The 22,292-nt window shown below is 44.9% G+C and overlaps 1 protein-coding gene across 14 annotated transcripts in view; it reads right to left on the reverse strand.

Annotated features, from left to right (window-relative positions):
- PITPNM2 (phosphatidylinositol transfer protein membrane associated 2) overlaps window positions 1-22,292 on the reverse strand; it is a 132,286-nt gene that overhangs the window by 27,860 nt on the left and 82,134 nt on the right. For all 14 annotated transcript variants that reach the window (XM_080558876.1, XM_080558875.1, XM_080558870.1 and 11 more), the window contains 7 exons: window positions 20,641-20,762; window positions 18,725-18,958; window positions 11,224-11,547; window positions 8,120-8,215; window positions 4,475-4,579; window positions 3,526-3,596; window positions 242-486 (listed from right to left, as the gene is read on the reverse strand). In XM_080558876.1, the coding sequence (XP_080415002.1) occupies window positions 242-486; window positions 3,526-3,596; window positions 4,475-4,579; window positions 8,120-8,215; window positions 11,224-11,547; window positions 18,725-18,958; window positions 20,641-20,762 (1,197 nt within the window). The remainder of the gene's footprint in view (window positions 1-241; window positions 487-3,525; window positions 3,597-4,474; window positions 4,580-8,119; window positions 8,216-11,223; window positions 11,548-18,724; window positions 18,959-20,640; window positions 20,763-22,292) is intronic.

Consider the following 22,292-nt stretch of genomic DNA (forward strand, 5'->3'; position numbering starts at 1 on the left):
TCAGACAAGGAATTAAAGCCTTAGTATTTATTGGATTAATTAGAATAAATCAATCACAGAACTCTTGCTGCATGATTACTGTATTCACTGCAGCTAAGTATGAAATCGAGATTGAATGCCTCTCTAGTATATTAAATAAGTGCATTCTCAAAGCGTGGTCAGAGCTATCACTACCACATACAGAGCATTTCATGGATTAAAAAAAAAAAAGGCAAGCACAAAATTTAACCCATCCACTTACCTGGACACCAGCGAAAAGGCTTCGGAGCAGATGGCTGGGCAAGGGACTAGCCTGATGGCAATGTGTCCAAGAGCAGCTGGGTAATGTACCCTCATCACTGTGTCAAACACGGTCGTGATGGTGTTGACATCCCCTTGCTTAGAGCTCTGATCACCACTTCCCGAGTCCAGGATGTTCCCCCCGTGGAGCACCAAAAGGAGGACATGGATTTTACTTGGCTGCATTAACGGCTGCACCGACTCGTCCTAGTTGGGGATGAAACAGAACACAGTAGGAAGGCTTGTTCAAAGAAATTGTATTTGTCCCATGTGCATTTTATGCAAATTTTATCACATTTTCTCTCCCAAGCTATTACATGGTACCTATAATACGTGCATTAGCCACATCAGTGCCACAGGAGGATGAAATGCCTGCTCTCAAACACAGTGGAGATGAGAAAAGAAAGCTAGGGAAGGAAGAGAGATGCTTAATTCAGAGGACAGTGCAGGCACAAGCACAAAAGAGCACAAACTGATCCTGAATAAGCATATGCTGAAAATAAGGTTTCTTAAGGCAGGAAGCATGAAAATTTAGAATAATCTCTCCATGTTTTGGGTAAGAAACTAAACTGTCTTGAAGAGGGAATGTGCTTAATTTATGGAAATGGTCGGTCCTCAGATACACCTAGGTGCAACAGCAGAGAACCTGACTCCTCCTTTCAGGTCTCATTTCCCACACAGGTGCACGCACAAATGCCCACACTGCCTCAGTGTAATCGCCTGTCCTAAGCAGGTGGAATGCTGAAAGTCAAAACCAAGTTAAATAAATTGCAACCGGGCAAAACATGGCAGAGGTAAAGACTTTGCTTGTGTGAGTTAGGGTGGAAAATAAAGAACTAAAGGATGGGTGTTGCTTTATGTTGGGGTGCTGTGCTCAGCAGCAGCTGACAGTAAAACCTGTATTCAGCAAAATTAACAAATGAGGTCAGACAGGTGTGCAAGTGGGAGGTTACTGGGGAAAGAAGATGTAAGAAGAGATCAATCACTGCATCTGCTTGCCTAAGAGAGAAATTATAAATACATTTAAGGCTTCATATTTGCTTGTACTGTTAGAAAAGAGGAACTGAAGACAAAAAACTTAAGTTTCCTGTAACCAAGGACTGGCCAACATCTATCTGGGAGGCTGCTGCATGAACACAGTAAGGGCTTTTATCACGGCTGTCCAGGTACTTTGCTTCCTGCATCGAATAAATTCCTTGCCTTAACAGACAGCCTGTGGTTTGTACTTGAAGTGGACAGGATTATCACCACCAGAACAGCTGTACACCCGATTCTGATGTCCCAAGAGCAGGTACAAGAACATCCACTTGTGCTGGTTGCACATTATAACACAATGAAGCACAAACTATTTTTAGTATCTGTCCACTGTCAAGGCTTTCAGTGTTAATGGCTCCCATGCAGACTCAAATCCCACTACCCCTACACTTCTGAGACATGTGGAAGCAGGAGGTGCTGATCTCTCCTCCTGTGCCTCATCCCATGGGCTAGCAGAGAACATTTGAGAACATCCTGGCTCCCTCCCCAGAGGAAGGCAACTCCCTGTAGCCATTGGGAGGGGATAAGGAAGGGGTAAGAGGCAGCAGGATTTTCTGTTTGGCAAATTCTTTTCATTTTAGCATCTTTAGTCGCCTGTTGTCTTTTGAGCAGTAATTGAGCCCCTGACGAACATGCTGGTGGGAGGGAAGCATGCCCAGGCACACATTAGCAGCCTAGCAGCTAGCTTGCATTTTTACCAGATAATGTTAAAGCATGTGTTAATACACGGCCCACCAGAAGCATTAAAATTCACATCCAAGTCTGTAATAAAGATTTTCCAGACTTCCTGCGCAAGAATGGCCTTTAATTATTTAGTACCATTACATTGTATTAATGTCTGCTCTTTAAACCTCTGATTCCAGTTTACAGTGCTTGCAAGGTGAACTTTTGCCTAGCTGGAGGCATGGGAGGAGTTCTCTCCACATCTCAGCGCCGCTTTTGATTTCAGCCAAATGTTTAAGTGCTCATTTGGAGAACAACATGAGTCACCAAGCTCGGGTCATCTGGAGGCTTATCAGCAGTCATTTGGAGGCACCTTTCCCTTCCAGTTCATTAACCTCTGCCCTTAAAGGAAGTGGGGAAAATGCAAGCAACTGCTGATTAGTTTGGGGTGGAGGTGGCTGTTTCGAACTTTCTTGTGAGATCTGGAGTCACTTAAGACACCTGATTCTTGGACTACCTTTTGGTAAACTGGAAGTCCCCACAATGGTGGCTAGGAATTTTGAACTGTTTTAGTGGACTATTTGTGAACAACTACAAATAACAGCCATTTTCACTTCACTTTCAAGCTCTTTTTCTAAAATGAAGCCAGAAATGGGAGGAATCCAAGTCTGTGTAGCAAGACAGCAACTTCTCTGCACCTTTTCAGCCTCTAGGTGAAATCTTAGGGCTGTAACTTGTGGACGGCTTATGTTGAGTGGGCTGGAGCCATTCCCATACCCAGCCACTCACTCTCCCTATAGCCCTCAGTCTCTAAAGCAAAACCAAAGCACCATGAACGTACAGCTTGGCATGTAGAATAGTACCAAAGTCCATACCACACTCATGGTCTTTGACTGACTCTGACATAGCTTGGGCTCAGCAGGCACTCTGCAAGCAGCTACATCTGTGCAGCACAGATGCTTGCAGGGTAGGATGAGTACAGCCACTCCATGACACGCGGTCTCACTAGGACTCTGAATTGCAAAAGCCTGTATATTCAAAATCTGGACAGCCAGGGGTAGTTATTTATTATTTTATCCAAAGCTCTGATACAAGCTGTGCTATAACTGGTTTCCAAACAAGTCCCTGAGCAGCTCAGAGGAGTGGGCTACAGCACAGCTGTGTCAGTGGGACTACGGCAGCCTGCACCATGGTGCTGCAGGAACACGGCTCTCCTGCTCCCACATCTCCACCAGCTCATTTGGCATTATCAGGGCAGCTCTACCAGCAGTGCCTCAGGCAGCAGTTATCCCCACAGGATCTGTGTTTTTTCCAGCTGGATACCTGACACTGCCTGCAAACGACAGAGAATTTTCGATATGATGTTCAAAACACAGGTGAAATAATCCCTTAAGCCTAGCCATGGAGTACAGAGCATGCCAGCATGGCTCCAAATAACACACAAAGACAAGACATCGCTCGCAGCAAAGGAAACAGTTTACCCCATTTACCCCACAGGGAGACCTTCCAGCAACAAGGGATCTCATTATAAGAAACCAAAGCACTTACTTCAATGATGCTGAGCCTCTCTACGCTGGAGCCAACGTGGTACTCTGCTGATGTCTCATGATACAAGTCACCTGGAAGCACAGAGGTTTAAAACATCAGCACTGCAAGACACTTTGGCAAAGCCAGTCTTCCAATACAGGCAGATTGTGCCAATGCCTCTCAGCCTCTTTGCCTCATAGTGCTTTAATTATTTCATCTAATTGCCCTCTCTTTCCCACCCGCCTCTTTGTACCAGCGAAGCCTGGGCAATGGCAGGTCACTTATTTTCCAGCAATTTCTCATAACCTCAGTAAGCAACAGAACACAAGCACGCTATTCTCTCATTACAGCAACCCAGCATCCTTACTGCATTAAGCATGGCAACAACGGGAAATCCCTGCACAATTGTCAGAAATGATCAATTTGTGGGAAAAATAAAAGGACCGGTTTGAACTGTTCGGGGGGAACAGAGATCTGATGTGTTCGTGTGTCTGTGCCTATACAGACCGACTTTGTACCAGAAAGCCTAGGTGTCAGCTTCTACTGTGCTGCTACATGAATCGATCTGGTTGAGGAGTCAGCTTCTTTTCAAAACGAGCAGAAAATAAAACCAAGGCAGGTACGGATAAGAACAAAGGATGGAGCAAGAGGAAAGAAAAGCCAGGAGAAATTTGAGTAATTCAAGAAGGAGCTGGAATATTTCATCATTATACGAGAGAATCCTGGCTGTGGCACAAAGGCATCCAACCAACGTGGAAAATAAAGAGAATCGAGAGCTTCCTTATCCCAGCTCCCACTGGGCAATTCTTTTTCAGCAGCACTGGGCACATTTTTGTGCTCTGTCTCAGCTTTTCCTTTTATGAGACGAAGATAACAAGTTTTACCTTTTTCAGACTGGGGCTGTAACAATTACCTGGAAATACTGTGAAATATCACATGCAGCTTTGACTAAAAAAAAAATAAAAATTACCCTGGACATCATCGCATTCAGGGGTTTCGATTTTATCCATCAGATCATTGGAACTCCATTTGGTTATTTCTTTCGGGAACATTTCCTCATTGTCAGACAAGTCCTCTTTAAAAACAGATGTTTTGAGAGTCACACACATACAATATGTATACAGGCAAGAGCACAGAACAGAATTTTAAACAAAAGACCCTACAGCTCTATGTAATCTCATAAACATTTGAATGGTTTAAGTCATAATAAAACACGAGACTTTACCAGCTTTTGTTAAATATAGCTTTTGTTATACAATATATTCAAAAGCCTATTCTGAAATGAAAACAAGACCTTTTAGTTGCACGTTGGTAAACAAACAAAAATCCTAAAATGTGGAAAAAATCCCATGGATTTTTAACACTACCATTTGAGGCACCAAGTTTGATGTTATCCTTGCCATGCCTTCTGCTTGGCACCACCTTGTAACACCGCTCGAGGATGCCAAAGCAGCCAGTATGTTCCGGTATAGGAGAGGACAAAGCAACATTCACTACTAGGATCCTCCCTGAGTTGTTTGAAAGCTAAGTGAGGTCTTTGGGGGAAGCAGCGATAAGGATCACTATTGTTAATAGGATGGAATACCTAAAAAGGCATGAGTAATAAAGGAAACAAACTCCCTAGGCTATCTTTAGCCCAATTTCCTTAGGAGACAAGACCACACTGCCTGAGTGTCTGCCATTTCCCTCCTACCTCGAGATCCTCTTCCCTGGCTAATTTTACTACAGTTGATAAAGAACGATGGTCCCAAAAACATGATGTTCCTAGAAGCATAACAAAAAGGAACAGGCATATGAAGGGCAGTCCCTATAAAACACCCCCCAGCAATATCCAGAAAGGGTAACAGCCTTGCTCTGTATGAGCCCCCAGAGGATCAATGCCAGGCTGGGGGACAAGGACAGCAGGCTCGTGCTCTACACCCACACAACACGTGGAGGCACTGCACAGCCCTAACTGCCAGCAGCAAAAGCCCAAATTGGGCTTTCTGGTGAAAGAACCAGAGCCCAGAGCCCTGGAGCTGCCGTTTGAACCCACAGCAAAGCAAACAGCAGCAGTTCAAGTCTTACAATGATGCTTTTGGTATGAGCTGCTGGTTCCTTTTTTTTTTTTTTTTTTTTTTACATTAAGGATGCATCTTTTACTGTTGCAGAGGTTAATTGGTTTCTAATTTATTTATTGTTCTGTGGTTATTATTTCTTTCCTGAAAATTTTGGGCTTGTAAATTTAATAAAGAGCTATAAACATAATAATAACAGCAGCATTTACAGATGTCTTGACAATCTAAAAGCTGTAATCTTTGGAGAGCCAGCCTCGGATTCCCCCTTGTTGCTGTACAGTTACTAAGAAGGTAATTACGTGGAAGAATCCCAGAATCAGGAACAAAAAGATTATGAGATATATTACTCTTTTCAGCATATCTGAGCTAGCAGCTCAGATCTAAGCGCGAGCCAAGCAAAGACCAATCATTTTTAGGAGTTTCTATTTACACATTGACCATAAAAAGACAGCAACCTGGAAACCTGGTATCAGCATGCCATTTCCTTTTTCAGCTATGGAAAAAATCTGAGTAAATCCCCCGTTCCCTGCACGAGGCAGTGCAGAGCTACCTGTTCAGAGCAAGGGGAAAGCATGTGCGTGCGACACGCGTGCTGGCAGAGAATTAGGGGGAAGATAGCACTCCAAGCTCCTTCAGCAACTTAAGCTAAACGTTGAACTTATTTCCTCGAGAGGTTTAATTACAGCCCTTATTACTGCTTAAGTGATCACTGAAAGGGATACTACTCCTGTTATTAGCATTTATTACAGGATAGAAATTAGATATTACTGTATTTGTCACCACCTTTACCATAGCATGCCAGTGCACGGGGATGAGTGGGAAGCCCAAGACAAGGCGGCTTCCCAGGCTCGGGGTACGCCCACTGCACGGCAAGGAAACACGTGTGTGTTTGGGAAGCACTGCTGAGGAACTCTGCTGGGTGTCGGCTCGCATCCTGATCCGTGCCAGTTCCCGTGGCACCGACCCTGAAAGCCTCCTGGGCAGGGTGAGCCGCACCGGTGCTCAGCCCCTGCTCGCAGACCCAGAGCCAGGAGCTGACACCCGCATTGAGAGGTCCCTCCCGAAGAGAGGGCTGTGTTGAACAGCACACTCATAAGCCAGAATCCCATTAAATCAGGCAGACTTTTCAAACCCAACTGTGCGGGGACTGCAGAGCACAACCTGTACGTAAAGGGAGGTGCACTGTGTACGAGCAGAAGAGGAGCTGCTGCTTTTCCTCGTAAACTCCTCAAAGTATTGCAACAGAGGGGCAGATGCCAACCGCAGCACGCATTTTTGTCAGTTCTCCTTCCCAGGCCCCTCAGGAGCACTCCAGGGATTCCCTGGGGGCCTGCATCCCAGGCAGAGCTGTCTCCATCTCAGTTTTATTACTGAGTAGTTAAAAAGCCAAAAAAAGAGGGTGGATAGCAGCGATGCCATTTCAATGACTCACTCCTCTCTTCTTGTATGTATATTGCTACAATAAATCCCTACAAAGTTTTTGTAGATGCTACATAAGTTAATAGAGACACTTAAATGAAGTTGGCCCTTCTCTTTCTGGGCAAAAGCCACATTCATCACCTTGACTTACAAGCACACTGGCCACTTGAGCTGCTATTGTGCAAGTCCCAAAAGCATGCTGCATTTTACCCCAGAATTTAGGATGTGTGCCTAAATACTTGATGAGACAAGTCTTCTGGAGCACGACACTATCCATTTTTTGAGACTGAACTTTAGCTGAACGTTACTGAATTTCTGCTTTACAAAACTGGGGTGTGATCTTCTAACAACTCCATTTCACAGAAAGGTCACCAACTCCAGCAGCACGCGTTGCGCACAGAACTTAGATTAGCATTACGAGCCGAGAGAAGGGTCCATCTGTTGTCAGCAGAGATGGAGCCTCTCAGGCTTAGCACACATTAAGTACAATGTAGAAAATGAATGCAGTGGCACAAAGCTTCTTCACAAACATGCACTGAAAAAAAAGGAAAAAAAAAAAACACCACAGCTTTCTCCTAATATGAACAGTCAAAATTATTCTGGGAATTTTGCAATGAACACTGATGAATTTTGGCACATGAATTACCCCGCTGCATTCATTACTGTATTTCTAGGAACAGGAGAATAAGGAGTTAATAAGGCAAATTTTGGTCTCTTCAAGCCCGGACAGGACAATTAATCATACCTTTTACTGATTAAAAAATAATAAAAAAAATCTCGCCTTACTGAATCAGAATCATTAAGACACACCCACCGTCCAGTTAGCACTGCTGAATTTTACCCACACATTTGCACTGAATCAAATACAGCTCCAAAAGCTTAAGACTGCTCAAGATCACTTCAGACATATCACACAATCTGAAACGTTGCTGTTATATATAAGAGTCTGCTGAGCGATGCTGGGGAAGCTCGAAGAAGCTGCACTGACGCTGCACACAGCTTGGTTAGAAAGGAACAGACTTTAAACAAAGCCAAAAAGTCTTGCTTCCTTCCCCACTCACCCCCCAGCCTCTCATGCTTTCCGTCCTCTTCCCCCACCATTTCAGGTAACAAATGACGGTAATTTAGGCTCCACGTACCATGTGCATCAAAGTATTCATCATCTGAGCTGTCATCCGAATCCCTGGCAATGCTCTGCATCCTCCACTCAGAGATACTATGGCGTGAGGGACTTGCTGGAAGAAATAAAAAAGCCTTATGCGATATGCTACATCGACAAGACAGAGAGTTCCCAACATGATCTTTGCTGGAGGAAGAGTCGTGTGTTCTCTATGAAAATTCACTGCTGCAATATTAAAAACACAAAACCCCGATGATGCTGGTGTGATGTCAGTGTACCGTTTTACAGATCCTGTTTGTTTACTGTTGTTATAACCTGCCAGCAAGATGTTACATTAAAGCAAGCTGTTTGTATCACTCTTATGCTATTTTGAATGGCAGCTATTTATAATTGTTAGTAGGACGTGCAAAATCAGCTGGGTTTTAAAGTTTGCAATTAGGAAGGAAGCAGACTGATTGGAAGCTTTCTTCGTGCCTTTAATCAGCACACAAGCCAAGCCTCTGCTTTGCTAACTTTTGGGTGGGTAGCTCAGCAGAGCAGCCTGGATAGAAATAATCTGTTTTCTGGAAGGAAATTGCTTCCACACAAATTGGATTAGAGATCTATTTAAACTTTAAACTTGAATGATTTAAACAACATGCTCTCCAACTACTTCATAGGGGAGCTGACAGAACAGCTGTCCTGGTGTAGTGAAGAGAAAACCCAACAATCCTTCTGGTTCCTGCTCACTCTCCTTTCCTCACACCCACCTGCTCCCTTTTACTTTCCCCTCCGGAGCTCCCTGCACCATATATAAACGCATTACAGCACTATTTTATTCAGATATATTTTAGTAATGACGCAGCCTGAACTCTGCTTGACTGAACGTGTCCCAGAAACGCAGTCCGATGAAGGAAACTGCTCAAAGAACAGGAGACACAGTTCCTCCCCTCTTTCAGATCGCTCTTGCATGTCACAGACAGAGCACACACAAAGCCCTTGCAGCAGCCACCCAACCTAACGGAGCAAAAACCGGAGGAGACTGACAAATTCCCATTTAGCGTGTGCAAAGACACTGAAATGCTCCAGTTCCTGCGAGAGCTGCACGAGCTCTTTCAGGCTGTTGTAACAGCACTGAATATGTGAGCAAAACGCTTCTGATTCTAATTTTGCTCCCTGATTGTCACACGCAAAGACAGCGGAGACCCTGTGCAGTCATTTAATTGCAGCTCAGCGCCGGCTGGGCAGCCCCCAGCTACCCCACCGCCCACCCCTCTGGGAGCAGGGGGAGCTCGGCAGAGCGGCGCTAATTCACGCCGGCGTGACGTCAAGGCACTCGCATAATAGTTGCTAAAAATAGAGCATATAATAACATATAGGACGGCGACAAGGGTCCTGCTATCACCACAGGTCTCGCTCGTATGGTATAGAAAAGACTGAGATCTTCTGGGGAGCGGCGGTGCTTTTTTCAGCCGGAGGTAGCGGTTCGTCGAGACAGCCCTCCTTGCTTCCATATGTTAATACGCTGCCAGCATGAAGAAGGATTAAAATATCCGTGTGACGTACTTCTCAGCACATCACAATTCATTTCTTTCATTACTTTTTCCTGTAAAAGCCGAGGCAATCTGCAGTTTAAAGCAAATTCACGCTTTGCTACCAGCGAAAACCTTTAAGTAGAATCCTAAAAGGTCTGAAAGCTACAGCTGCCAATGAATGTGTCAGCACTGGAAGAGGGGTTTCATAACAAAGAGCATAATGAGAGATGGGCACGTCGCTATAAAATCCTGGTGCAAGAGAAGTAGCCAGCATTTTTATCTTTATCCAACGATTTATGAAGCGTCTGGTAGGTTCTTCCCCAGGGCTCACTCTGGTGAGTCATCACGAGGCAAAACTACTGCTCATATCTCATTCACCCTGTGATGAAATCAGTGATGGAGTGGTAAATAAAAATTACGAATCAGCTCCCAATATTTAGTACATATGAGAGATGGACAGATAAGCTTCACTCATTCAGATGCCCCTTCCACTGTCACTGGAAGAAATGCTGCCCCTTGGGGTTTTCAGAAAATTCAAGCCTTTTTTCCCTCTTGCTGCGAGAGCTATTACCCAGATATCAGCTGTGCCTGACTAAAAGGAGAGGGAAGTGTTGAATATTCAAGCCTTTTTTCTGTCACTTGCTGAGGATTCACCCCTTTGTACAGAACGGTTCAGAGAAAGGAGGAGTTTAACGTGGGGGAAAAATAAAAGGAAAAAAAAAAGGTGACTGCTGGTGGAGAGGTGAATGATGATGTTCGGGACTCAAAGCTGAGCCCTTACAGGGGCTTTAACAGCAAGAGCCTGAAAACTTGCTGAACGGTATTTAAAGGGGAACGTAAACTTGATCCATGGTCTCACCTAGTCCCAGGCTGGGAGTTTTGGTCCCCAAACAGCCACCACGCATTACCACCCACGAAAGGCAGCAGCCCCCACCCACCTGGTTTCAGAGTACGGTGACCTGCCTTAATTTCTCCAGCAGCCGATGCGGTACCGTGCTGTGTAAGCTGTACTGCGGCACCCACGGAGCCAAACGCCCGCTTTCGAAACGAACGGCGTGTGGTGAGGTGTAACCACAGCCCAGGTGCCCGGGGTGCCTGTTGGTAACTGCCTCCTGGAAGACGGGAGCAGTTAACAGCCACCCGCTGCTGGGCTGGTTCCACAGGGCCAGGCAGGTCACAGCACACAGGCAGGCATCCAGAAGGGAACATTCCTGAAGGATCAGGACTTGTAAAAGCCACCAGTGGCTCGTGGGTAACAGGGACTAACCTCCTCTGCACTGCTTTGTCATCTTCTGCCACCCAGCACTGCCACCCAGCCCCTTCCTGCTCCTCTACTGTTTTTCATAATTCCTCTGCTTTTGAGGTTTGTAAGAAGTCTGCCATGTATCACTTTGAGAGTCACACTTACAGGATAACTACAAACATTTCCAAGCCCACAAGAGGCCACCTGAGAAGACTGAGCCTACAACACCAGCAGAAAAAGCCTCCTATGAGAGCTGAAAGGACTCCCAGGAGAAACATGTGTTGTCCCAAAGGTGCTGCCATGGTCACACTTCTAAAGCCCAACCTCCACACAGTTCAGAGGAGTAAATCATCAGCAGCATCTTACCTCCTCTCTTTGAAGACCGTGAGGACTTGGAAGAGGTGGACCACTGCTTGGTGAGCGATCTCCCAGAGGCTGTTTCACTGTTACCAGCAGCATCTTCGGTGTCCACAGGTGAAACTGTGTCGGCTTCAACATCCTTCTCACCAGGAGTGTCCTTCACTCCATGCTGCTCCGTATCATTTTCGCTGCAGAACTGGGCCATCTTCTGAGCCAGCATCAGCTGCGCCTCTTTCTCCAGCTGCCGGATATCCTCAATGGTGAGCCCGTACCACTCGTCCTGCCAGCACCATGCCTGCCGATGTGCACGGACCATGACCTTCCGCAAGCCTGCAAAACCAGAATGGCCCAGTCACCAAAGCTACAGAACTGCAGGAGGAGATGCGTTCCCTTCCCCTAAACCTAAAGACACCGTGGCATTGATATTACAGCAGTGTCGACAACACAATGATGCAAGCCGCAGAAAAGGATTCATTGCATTTATCGACCGTGAGGATGGCAAATTGGTCATTTCTGTAGTGTAGCTCTGCAGTTCTTGCTAACCAACCATCCACCGAAAAAGCAGCTGGTATTCTGCTACTGCTTTGAACTCTTGGGAAGGGATTTCCTAATTCCAGATCCACGACTTTGCTCTGTGACTGCCTGCTCCGCAGGGAAAGAGCCAGGCACAGACCACATGTCATTCTCATGAAGCTCTAGGAAGTTGCAACATTTAGATCCAGCCCTCAAAATGAGGCATGTTCCCAGAAAAAGAAAAAAAAAAAGCCCAAACCAGCAATTACTGCTTTAAAAAAAAAAAAAAGTTGAGAGATTCAAGTGGTTCCTTCATGAATACTACACAGCCCACCACAGTATGTGACATGACAGAAGCACTTCCCACACTGCTTGGTGCTAAGACAACCAAAATCTCTCCTTTTCTTGGAAACCTGGTTTCTGCAAATGGTTTCTATACATCAGTGAAACAGCATCACAGATATGAGATAACGGGATGGGAAGCAAAGGAAGGGAGGGAATGAAGACGCTTTATTTTGCAGAGACTGTCTTTCTTCAGCAGCATGAGGAAAATGAAGTGTGTAAAGCTAATTTAAAGTATTATTTCAATGTGTCACATATCTGAAAGGAAGAACCATCTCAAAAGCAACACAAAGAGCTCACAACAAGGCAAGAGAAACTTTCCACCAAGACTTCAGCATATTGGCTAACATCATCGTATCACCAAGACTTTTAAAACCGGGTATTCACTGTGGATTTTTGACAATATTGCTGCTTAAAAGCTCACGCCAGGTCCAAGCTCCCAACAGCTATTTATTACTGATGGGAACACACAGCAGTAACACTGCTTTTTAAAAGCTTCTATAAATACTGACAAAACTAATCCTCAGGTGCCCTTCTGAAAAATCGATAAATATTGTTCCCCCTTTCATTACTGGGAAACTGAGGCAGAGAAGGGTTGATGGACGTGCCAAGAGCAGCAGTGGGTTTATGGATCTACAGCTCTCCACTGCTGAGCCTGGACAACAAAGCCGGCAGGCCGGGAGCCCAGGCACTCGCTCTAATGAAGGCCCTGGCTGAAGACCACAGGCCGCAACACCACCGCTGCTATTACGCACCAGAAAGCAATCAATAGGCTACATTAAAATCATTGCGGTTTCTAGAGTGGCAGATTGAGTTCTCTAAGCGCCACCAGGAGTGAAGATGGCTCCCACAAGCCACGCTCCATTTCCCGGAGCAGGGCCAAAGCTGAAGGGTCCCACTGCACGCAGGGTTTCTGAGCTGGTCCCAGCCAGCAACGTTCACTTCACTGTGGTAAAAGAAAGTCTTAGATCTCACTGCTGCCATAGTTTCTGTGATCTTCATCCTAAATATCCCCTTTGTTTTCAGGGATTACTTTTTTTTAAGCATAAAAAGCTTGTTTTTATATATTTATTTCCTTCCAGGCCTGGGCACTTTATTTTCTGTGCTGCACTTTGGCTAGTCCTTAATGCCACCAGCTATCGCCAGTCACCCTATCAGGAGGAAATAAGCAGAGAGATCAGCAGCTAATAGGATGGACCAGCTCAACCTGAACTTCATTTGCACAGTAAGATTAAATCTATCAATATTTTATGTACTTCTCTGCCTGACTTTCAGATGGGAGCTCCACGTAACAGAGGCAAGTTTGAGCCACCAGACTGCGACCTTGTGGGGGCAGAGCAAGGGGCATCAGCAACTTAATTCTGTTCAACCTTAGTCGAGATTCAGAGTTATTTCCTTCACCAGATTACTTTTTGCAGAGCTACGGCAGAATGTTTTAGCCTCTTCACCTCCTGTTATGATTGACAATCAGCAGGGCTTAAAAACCAGAGATTAAACTCCCATCACATCCACCCTGAAAGCCAAGAAAACGTTCCCTTGCTGTAATTCAGTCCCTCACACTAGAGCCATTCTTTAGGCTTTTCCATCTACAACGTGCAATTCTGCCTCGCTTCAAACACCCTGAAAACAGACTGTGATCAGACACAGAGGCCAGTGGCCCCCTCGCACTCATCCAGAGGCTTCCTTGGCTGCAGGGCTCAGCAGGATCGTGGGCCCCCAGCCCCTACTCACACTCCTGCACCCAGCCATGATGCCACCAACTCCTCAGAAATTCTGTGTGAGGGCACAGATGCCACCGACCGCATATGTTTGTTTTAATGGACTAACATCCTAGGGAACACAAAAAACACTTGGGGCGATAAAGTTCTCCTTAAGTTCTTCTCTGCCTTCTCTCATGTCATCCCTTAGATGACCCAAAAAAAAACCCCAAACCCATTACTGCCCATTGCCCATCTCCGAGCCCAGCAGAACCCACAGACCTCCCCACACTGCTCACGTCAGGCTGATCAGACATCCCGATCACCCTTTCTTAAAGCCTTTTCTTTTGAAAACAAGATGGCATTATCCATCATTCTAGATCAGTTATAAACCAAAAAACTCGAGATTATTTTCCTAGCCTTCGGCCTTCACCTGGGACATGTCAGCGATGCTGCTTTTTTCTTTCTCAAGCACAGGGAGAAAACCTGGAAGAGAGTGAGGCTGTCCAGGTACAAAAGAAATTGAAAAATAAACGTCATGGCTCGCAGAAAAAAAATCTCCACTGCTAGCAATGGAAAACTTGAGCAGTCCTTGTAGGCACACACAGCACTGAGTACATCGCTGAATTCTACCTAAACTTGCGGCACTGAAGCCTTCCAGTGGGCAGCAGAGACCCAGAGGAAACGCGAAGTGCCCCCACGCAGCTACATGAATTCAAGATCCAGCTACAAATGACTGATTTCACCTGTCAGGACATGGCTTCCCTCCCCATGCAATGGAAAAAGTTGAGTTTTACAGCAGTTTTTCCTTAAAATGTCAGTGAAAAACAAGCTTATTATTTGGAAAGTGAAGAGGGGATAGATTAGACCCACGAAACAGAGCATAATTGGGAGCAATTTTCTTTTTAACAGATCAGAGATGCCCATCAGGACAGTGTTGAAGGCAATTTGTGGGCCAGTTTGCCTTCATTTTTCTCTCTGGCAGGCTGGGAGGTGCAAAAGCCTCCTGCTCAGCCCGAGAAGTCACTGTCCCATGCTCAATCCCACACGTGGTGCTTCCAAGCTGTGCCTCACGGCCGGCTGCAGCCCCCTTGGCAGTTTGCCTCACAAGCCTGTGGCATGCTGCTGGGCTCTGGGAGCTGGCTGGGGAGGGCAGGAGGGGTCCAGCAACACACCCACCACCTTATTCCAGGCCGGAGAGAACCCAAGAAGCCCAGTGGAGGGCAGGCTCCGGGCAGAACAACGCTCCTGTGTCCCACCCAGGTGCCTGTTCCCTTCTCACATAAACACCTCCTCTCCTCACAGAGCAAACAAAATCAGCTATGTGGAAGAACAGGGGGTAGGAGGTGGTCTCCCAGAGAGGTCTTTTTGCTGTGAAGGGAGAACTGAGAGCACAGGAGAATCAGGGCAGATGTTAGAGTAGGTTTTCCCTTCCACCCGGTGTGCCCCATGTTCATTTCAGGCTTCTTTTCAAGAACTGAAGGACAACCCCCCAGTCCAGGGCAGGCAAGTCACCCACTGAAGCCAGTCCAAAATAAAAGGAACAGGATTTGTATAAGGATGCAGGTAAAAGCTGATTCCAGTAATGTCAATAGTTAACAGTACTTTGTTATTTCTCTATAGAGCACAACACTTTGGTTAAAAAAAAAAAAAAGGAAACCACACATGCACATATGTACACATGCAGATTGAGTTCAGAGGTACTCGTCATTTCTGTGTTGTTTTAATTATAACATTTCCCACTGCGGCGTGCAGAAAGATGATCTGTGAAGAGTCTAGCAGGGTGCAAACACTTAAATCACTCACCCTTCAACTCACCACCTCAACAACTCTGCCGCAGAGACTGGCTAAATCCTTGAAGTGCTGACTTTCGTAAGTGATTTGCTTGCATATTGTGGTGTTGAACTTAATTTCACAAAAGGAAGTGTAAATGAACATGAGACAAGCCAGGATAGATGAATTTTAAAAAGCCTTTGTCTACAGTGCTGGATTTGTTTTTCAATCTGAAGTAAAAATAGCAACTGCAGAAAAAAAATCAGTATTAAAAAAAGAAAAAAACACCACACCAAATCCTGCCCAAACCTCTCTCAACTATCTGCATAAAGCAACTGTTCAGACAGCCATTGATTATGCACCCAGTAGCAACATCCCAGAGCATTTTATAATGCACTCACACAACTTCCTGGCAGCCGATAAAGGATGCCTGATTTTCCTCAGGCAACATTATTTTGTTGATGGTCACAACAGATCCCATAACCTTGTCAGTACAGTTCTGGTTGTCTGACTGTTCTGATCAAGGGTAGCAAGCAGATACAACTCCTGGTTGCCTTATCTTCCCTTGCTCAGGCCACTCGCAAAGAGAAGTGTGTGGTCACACCTGCGTGGTGCTAACCACAACCTGCCTTCTCTCGAAAAGGCGAAACCCTACTGCAGGCCCCAATGAGCAGAGCTCATTTGGATGAGCTTTCGCATTTTAGTGCTCAAGTGAAGCAAAATTTCTGCAGAAGAGCTTTCTAAAACCTCTTCCTCTTCATCACTGTGCGACAATTTGGGCATATTTAGCCTAAGATGCACTGGCTTAGACAAAGCTCCAGTTACTGGGCCAGGAACACACTTTGCCATGGTGTATAATCAATAACCCATACACAGTCAACACACTTGTTTAGCAACAAAAGAACCAGAGCCCACGTGCACAATTAGGAAGCAAGTGGGAGCAGAACATTATGCAGTGCCAGTCCAATTAAACTTAAATTCTATGGGAAAGGAGTAAAAAAGCATACAAATATTACAGCCAAGTAGACTAATAGCCCACAATTTTAGTCTGTGTCTCAGGCTGTCAAAGCACTGAGTAACTGTCCAATTAGTCATCAGAAAAAATGGCTGTTGCACTCAGAAAGACTGAGAACATTTCAGCACCATCCCCCAGAGTCACTCCCTCCGCACTCAGTAGCCTTTCCACATATTACAATCCATCCATCACCTAACTCCGAAGTTTTCTTCTTTCAAGTCATTCTCTAATTTTAGTTTGCACCACCTCGGGGAGAGTTTTGATCCTACTCTTGGTTTCTGCCTCAGTTTTCTTACCATCTTGACGACCCCATGCAGGAAGGGCTAATTCCCCAAGAAACAGGCTCGTGGAGCCAGGAACCAGCAGAGAGATGTCAAGGAGGGGCTGGCAGACAAGAAATCCGTGGCACCTGAGCAATTTGGTCCACCATCAAAGCAGACAACACACAAAGGTCTCCACTTGCTGTGGGTCATCAGCTGAAACCCCAAAACCTGGATTCACCGTCTAAGCCATGTCTTAGCCCACATCCTTCTGACTTACACATCCTCACACCTAGCTGGCTGTCTTTTCTACACAATCCCTGATGCTTTTCCCAGTCACTAACAGCTTGCCCATGGCTATCCCACTGCATGGGGAGGATACACGTCTCTGGGCACCCAAAGCTTTTGCTTTCATTTTTCACCCACTCAACTTTGTCGCGCCTTAAAGACTTCTCTGATTTTATGCATCTTAACCACTTTGAAAAACAGTATTTGCCATCATTATAACAGAGTGGAAAGGCTTTTGAAAGGCAGACAATGAGCTGGCTCGGCTCTCTGCAAAGCCTCAATCAGGAGGGAAATGGCAGGCAATCTTTTGTGAAATACAAAAGAAACATTTCTAAGAGACCACAGTTTAATCTATGCCAAACACCTCCGAACAACTGGAAGAGTCACATGCTTCTTTCTCATTTAACAGATACAATGGAGTTGTTATTCTGCCCCCATGTTTTGCAGCATACACTAAATTAACCCGTGTCACTGAAACACCAAGGGAGTTCATTGCAGAGAGGCACTTGTAATACAGCCTGTAACAGGTAAAAACTTCCATCTAGGCTAAAGTAAAGCCAAAGGAGCTCTAGCAAAGGGAACAGACTATTCAGAGAATGGTGTGCACCATTCACCACTGCTCCTTCAGTGTTTTTCACACTAGGAGCTCCATTTAGGAGCACAGTGTAAGTAAGAAGAGCTGTAAAATTATTTATTTATTCCAGCATCAGGCACTTCAAAGAAGCTTTGCGTATAGAAAGGGACAGCTACCCAGGTCATGCAGGAGAATTCACTGCGTACAGAAAGCAGGAAGCATCATTTACAAAGTCTTTCTTTGGCCTTTTCTTTGCCAGAGGACAGCCATAGCTCTGCACTTCTCTCGAGATGGGAATGTTTCTTTAAAACATTCTTTAAGTTATCCAGCTGGCCGTAAGGCTTGTCTCCTCCGGCAAGGCTCAGAAACTGTATCAGTTGTGTTATAGATTTTCTGTGGAGAACAAATTACTGCTACCACCTGCACAGTCCCCACTTAGTTACTTCTGGGACACAAACAATAGGCTACCTCCTTAAAAGCATTGACCTAAGAATGATGCACCAGTCAAAGCAGCACATTTACTCACAACCGAGAGCTGTCAGTGACCCATGGAGAGTTATAACACAGCGAGCTGAGGAGCCCTGAACACCACAACCCGGAGATGTATGGCCGCATAAAGACCCACCTGCCCTACTGCAAGCTAGGGACGCTGCAGGGACTGGTTTCCTGGAACCACTTGTGACACAGAGTTGAAGCTCATTTCTTTGAGCAGCCCTTGAGGATGTTGTCCAAAATAAAGTAAAAATGGCAGATTTTGAAAAAGATCTAAGTTAAACAAGCAAATCCTGATTTAAACAAGAAAATGGACTTGAAACCTTTTCAGTAGCTACATGTGATTAGGACTTATACATACCACGACCACAAGTGATAGAATAACATTTTTTTGAACTCACCAACAGCTCTGCAAAAGAGTAATCGGGTCTGAGAGTCTTTTCACAGACATGCCTTGGGATACCATACATTGCACATACCTCACCATTGTATTTCAATTTGGAAACAACATTAAGGAGTTGATTGTAAACCTTGCAAGACTATAAATGCTCACCAACATCATGGATAAACCGCTCAATTTTCGACTGCATCCCCCAGTATCTGAACTCGACTTTACAAAGTTTATATGCACACATGATTGGGTATTTCCCAGGGTTGTTCTTGTACTCTTGAATCCAATCTTCTGAGAGAGGGCCTCTTTTAGTCTTTACTGATTTATACAGCTTTGGATCCTCCTCAGCCTTGTATTCATGTGGAGGGATAGGATCTTTAACAATATCAATAGGATCTGTAGGAAGAATAGAAACAGTTAGACATTTCCTCTGTCTGAACAAAAGAAGAAAGTACATTTTCAGGAGTTATTTCTGTTTTAGTAAGTACCAGAAGCATTACAACAATATCTGTTTTTACTTAAACAACTGATAGTTAAATTGTTTATACGCTGCTGCTGGGTAGTGATCCACTCTACCAGAGGAGTTTCTGTGCACACTTCCAGCAAACAGAGGCTTTGCTGTAAACATTTTTGCCCAGTGACTATAGGTCCAAAGCAGATCTGCTCATGCCATATTTCTAGCTCCAGAGTTCCTTTGCACATTCCATCTCTCAGCTTTTGTAGTATCACTGACATTATTACAGCTCTGCCTAATATGAGACACCTAAATATACCTACCTCTTTTTAGTACTGTTATGGAATAGATGTTACCACTGAACGTCTTATCTTTGGCGTCCATCAAGTGAGGTTACTGTTACCTCCTCAAACTTTACTGTTACATCAGATATACTACAGAAGGCAGAAAGTGTAAAGCAAGTCCAAATTGTCCTCATTAACACTTCAACAATGAAGAAGTGGAAAGTGCAATGGGAACGGAGTGAGTGAACATATTTTTAAAATCTGCATCCCCCAACCCAAACCTAAGCAGCAGAAGTTTGGATTGAAGGGCAGGATCTCACTTCCAAGGAACAACAGCTCTCCCGACGCTTCTCAGAGAGGCAGCATGACTCAAGCCTATTTGTTCAGGACTGAAAACCCAATCAGATAGGCTTTGGAATGTGGACAGTCAAACTGAAGTTCAAAATGAAGCAGCTTAAGCCAAGTAACACTCAAGTAAAATTGCATGGGGTTACCACCGTGGCCAGCATGTCAACAGAGCTTAAGGAGCCCGAGCAGCCACTAGGTGTCCTTCCCCAGAGCTCCTTCTGGGTGAGCTCAGCCCTGGGACTGTGAGAATCAGCCCGAGCTCAAGTCACTTCTCCAGGCCCGGCAGCTTCAGAGCAAGGGATGCTTCGGTTCGGTGAGGCTGTAATTGCCAGCACTCCCTGCTATGCAGCTGGGCCTCCAGCAGATGCTATGGGCACGGGCCATGACGGACAGCAAGGCAGAGGAACTGCTCTAATGCTTGCCATTTTCTGCCTTCTGATATGATGTTCCGTTCTGCCTCTTCTTTTGTTAAATCCTTAAGTATATCAGGCTCATTAACTCAACCTCCCAAAGACAGCTGTGAAGCTGAAGTGTTAACTTGCGTAAGGGAAACAGGAGGGGAAGCATAAATTAAATACACCTTCATGTTTTGGAAATGCAGCTAGGAACGTTCTTTCATATACCCAAAGGAGATATTTAATTATACAGCTATATTTTCCTCTTCAGTAGTTATTTCTATTTATCATCCCCAAAATCATTAGCTGTCCAAGTTCTCTCAGGAACTGCACAAATAATAGAGAAAAGCATCAGCTTCATTTTACAGACAGGGGGATTCAAATGGATTTCCAGGTGCTTTACATCAAGCCTGAAAGAGAACCCAGGTGCCCTCTCTCTACTCGATGTAACCCTACCCAGCAGGCACACCACTGATGGGGTTCACACAAGGGTTAGGAGTGGAAAGGACAGGCCAAGGAGATGGGGCATACCAAGCAAAATCCTTTACACAGCAAAAAGCAGAATGAAGGAAGAAGTAAAAGAAAAGGGCTACTCACCTAGAATGGTTTGTCTTTTTTCAGCAGGAGAAAGGTTGAAAACGTTGACGTGCTCTCCTGGATCAGTTTTGTAGTATGTCTCAATATCAATAGAGAACTTCTCCACAAAAGGGCACGTATACCTGAAAGCAAGAGCAATACAGCTTGGCGTAAATCCTGCTCTGTTTCGCAAGCAGAGAAAATGCTTTCCTAAGATGTGTAAAATCAGCCTGAAATCCAAGTCAGCCTTCACTCGTATTTTACTTCAGATATACTTAAAATACTGGCTGTACAGATTAGAAAGATTTGCTTTATTAAATTCTTAAGATAGGAGCTTGCCTTGGACTTGTGGCTTCAGTGGAATAGCTCTGGTTTAGTGAACCCCCAACCCCACAGCACAAGGGGGTTTGCTCCCCCTGAGCTGTTAGATGGATTTATGGGTGAAAAGATTCCAATGCTCCCACACTGTTTGGGTGGTCTCACTTTGCAGAGACACTGACAAAAGCCTGTGACTTAGTTTGACAATGTCTCCTCCAAAAGACAATTATCAGGGCAGACCACATCTGAAGGAGCAGTGTTCAGCAAGGAGATAACTTTTGGGTCTGCTGTATTAACAAGTTTTGTTATCCTTATAGATATGACACCAGGACACCCTGGAAGTGCATTTTTAGCAGGAAAAAAGCAGAATTCTTGCCTGGAATTTGCAGCAGAATAAAATACAGACTGGTTCTGCCCAAGACCAGGTTTCCTGGCCAGGTTACTGACTTACAGACAATTCAAGAGGATGGATAAAAACAAACTGAAAGTGGACTTTAATCACTGGAAAGTCATAAGCTCCATATTATTTAGTCATGAGCAATTGTCCATACACACACTGACTATCCACCTTTCCCCAAACTCACGTTACTTGTAGAGGTCAACTAAAACAGAACTATGAAAGTTACCTAGATTTCTGACAAAAATCAGAAGATCCTAAAGCCTTTTTATTATGACAGATGACAGAAACATCACACTTGCAAACCCAGAATAGGGGAAATGCTCTAAACCAGAGTAACTGGCATACAGGGTATTTAGTCCAGGGCATCTGAAGTCCTCCCAGACAAAAGTCAGATGAAACAATGAAGAGCAATCACCTCCCTGGAGCCTCTGACTCTCTTCTCTTCTCTCAGAGTGAAAACCACTGGGCACAGGTTTGTTATTTTCTAGCTAAAAGACAGTAAGATAGTTCCCAGAAAAGAAGCATTGTATTTATTAACAATTTTTAAAGATTTTTCTCTCCCTCTTCTTTCCCTCTTAGGGCAAGTGAGTCCTGTTTTATTTGATAGTGTTCGACATGACAGCTTTCCCATCACTGCGTACATTTATAACTTCACTGAGCTAGCAGATAACTGCAATGTTAAGTAGAACACAGTGCAGGATACCAGACTAAATAAAAACCATTCAAGATTTCCCACGCTTTGATGGACAAAACAGCTCACATTTTAAAGCAGCCAGCCACAAATTCTCAAGTACACATGCAGTCAGCCCATGCAACGCTGATGCTTCTGAGATAAAGCACAGTGTAAGAATTTCAGGACTCGACGCCATGTTTTCTCTAAAAAATATTACTGGAGATGTAAGAGATGCCACTGCATCAAAACCTCTCCCTGAAGTAGGGAAACACCTCTGGTCAT

The sequence above is a fragment of the Anser brachyrhynchus genome (assembly GCF_964034855.1).
Source record: "Anser brachyrhynchus genome assembly, chromosome: 17".
In the NCBI taxonomy this organism is placed as follows: Eukaryota; Metazoa; Chordata; class Aves; order Anseriformes; family Anatidae; genus Anser; species Anser brachyrhynchus.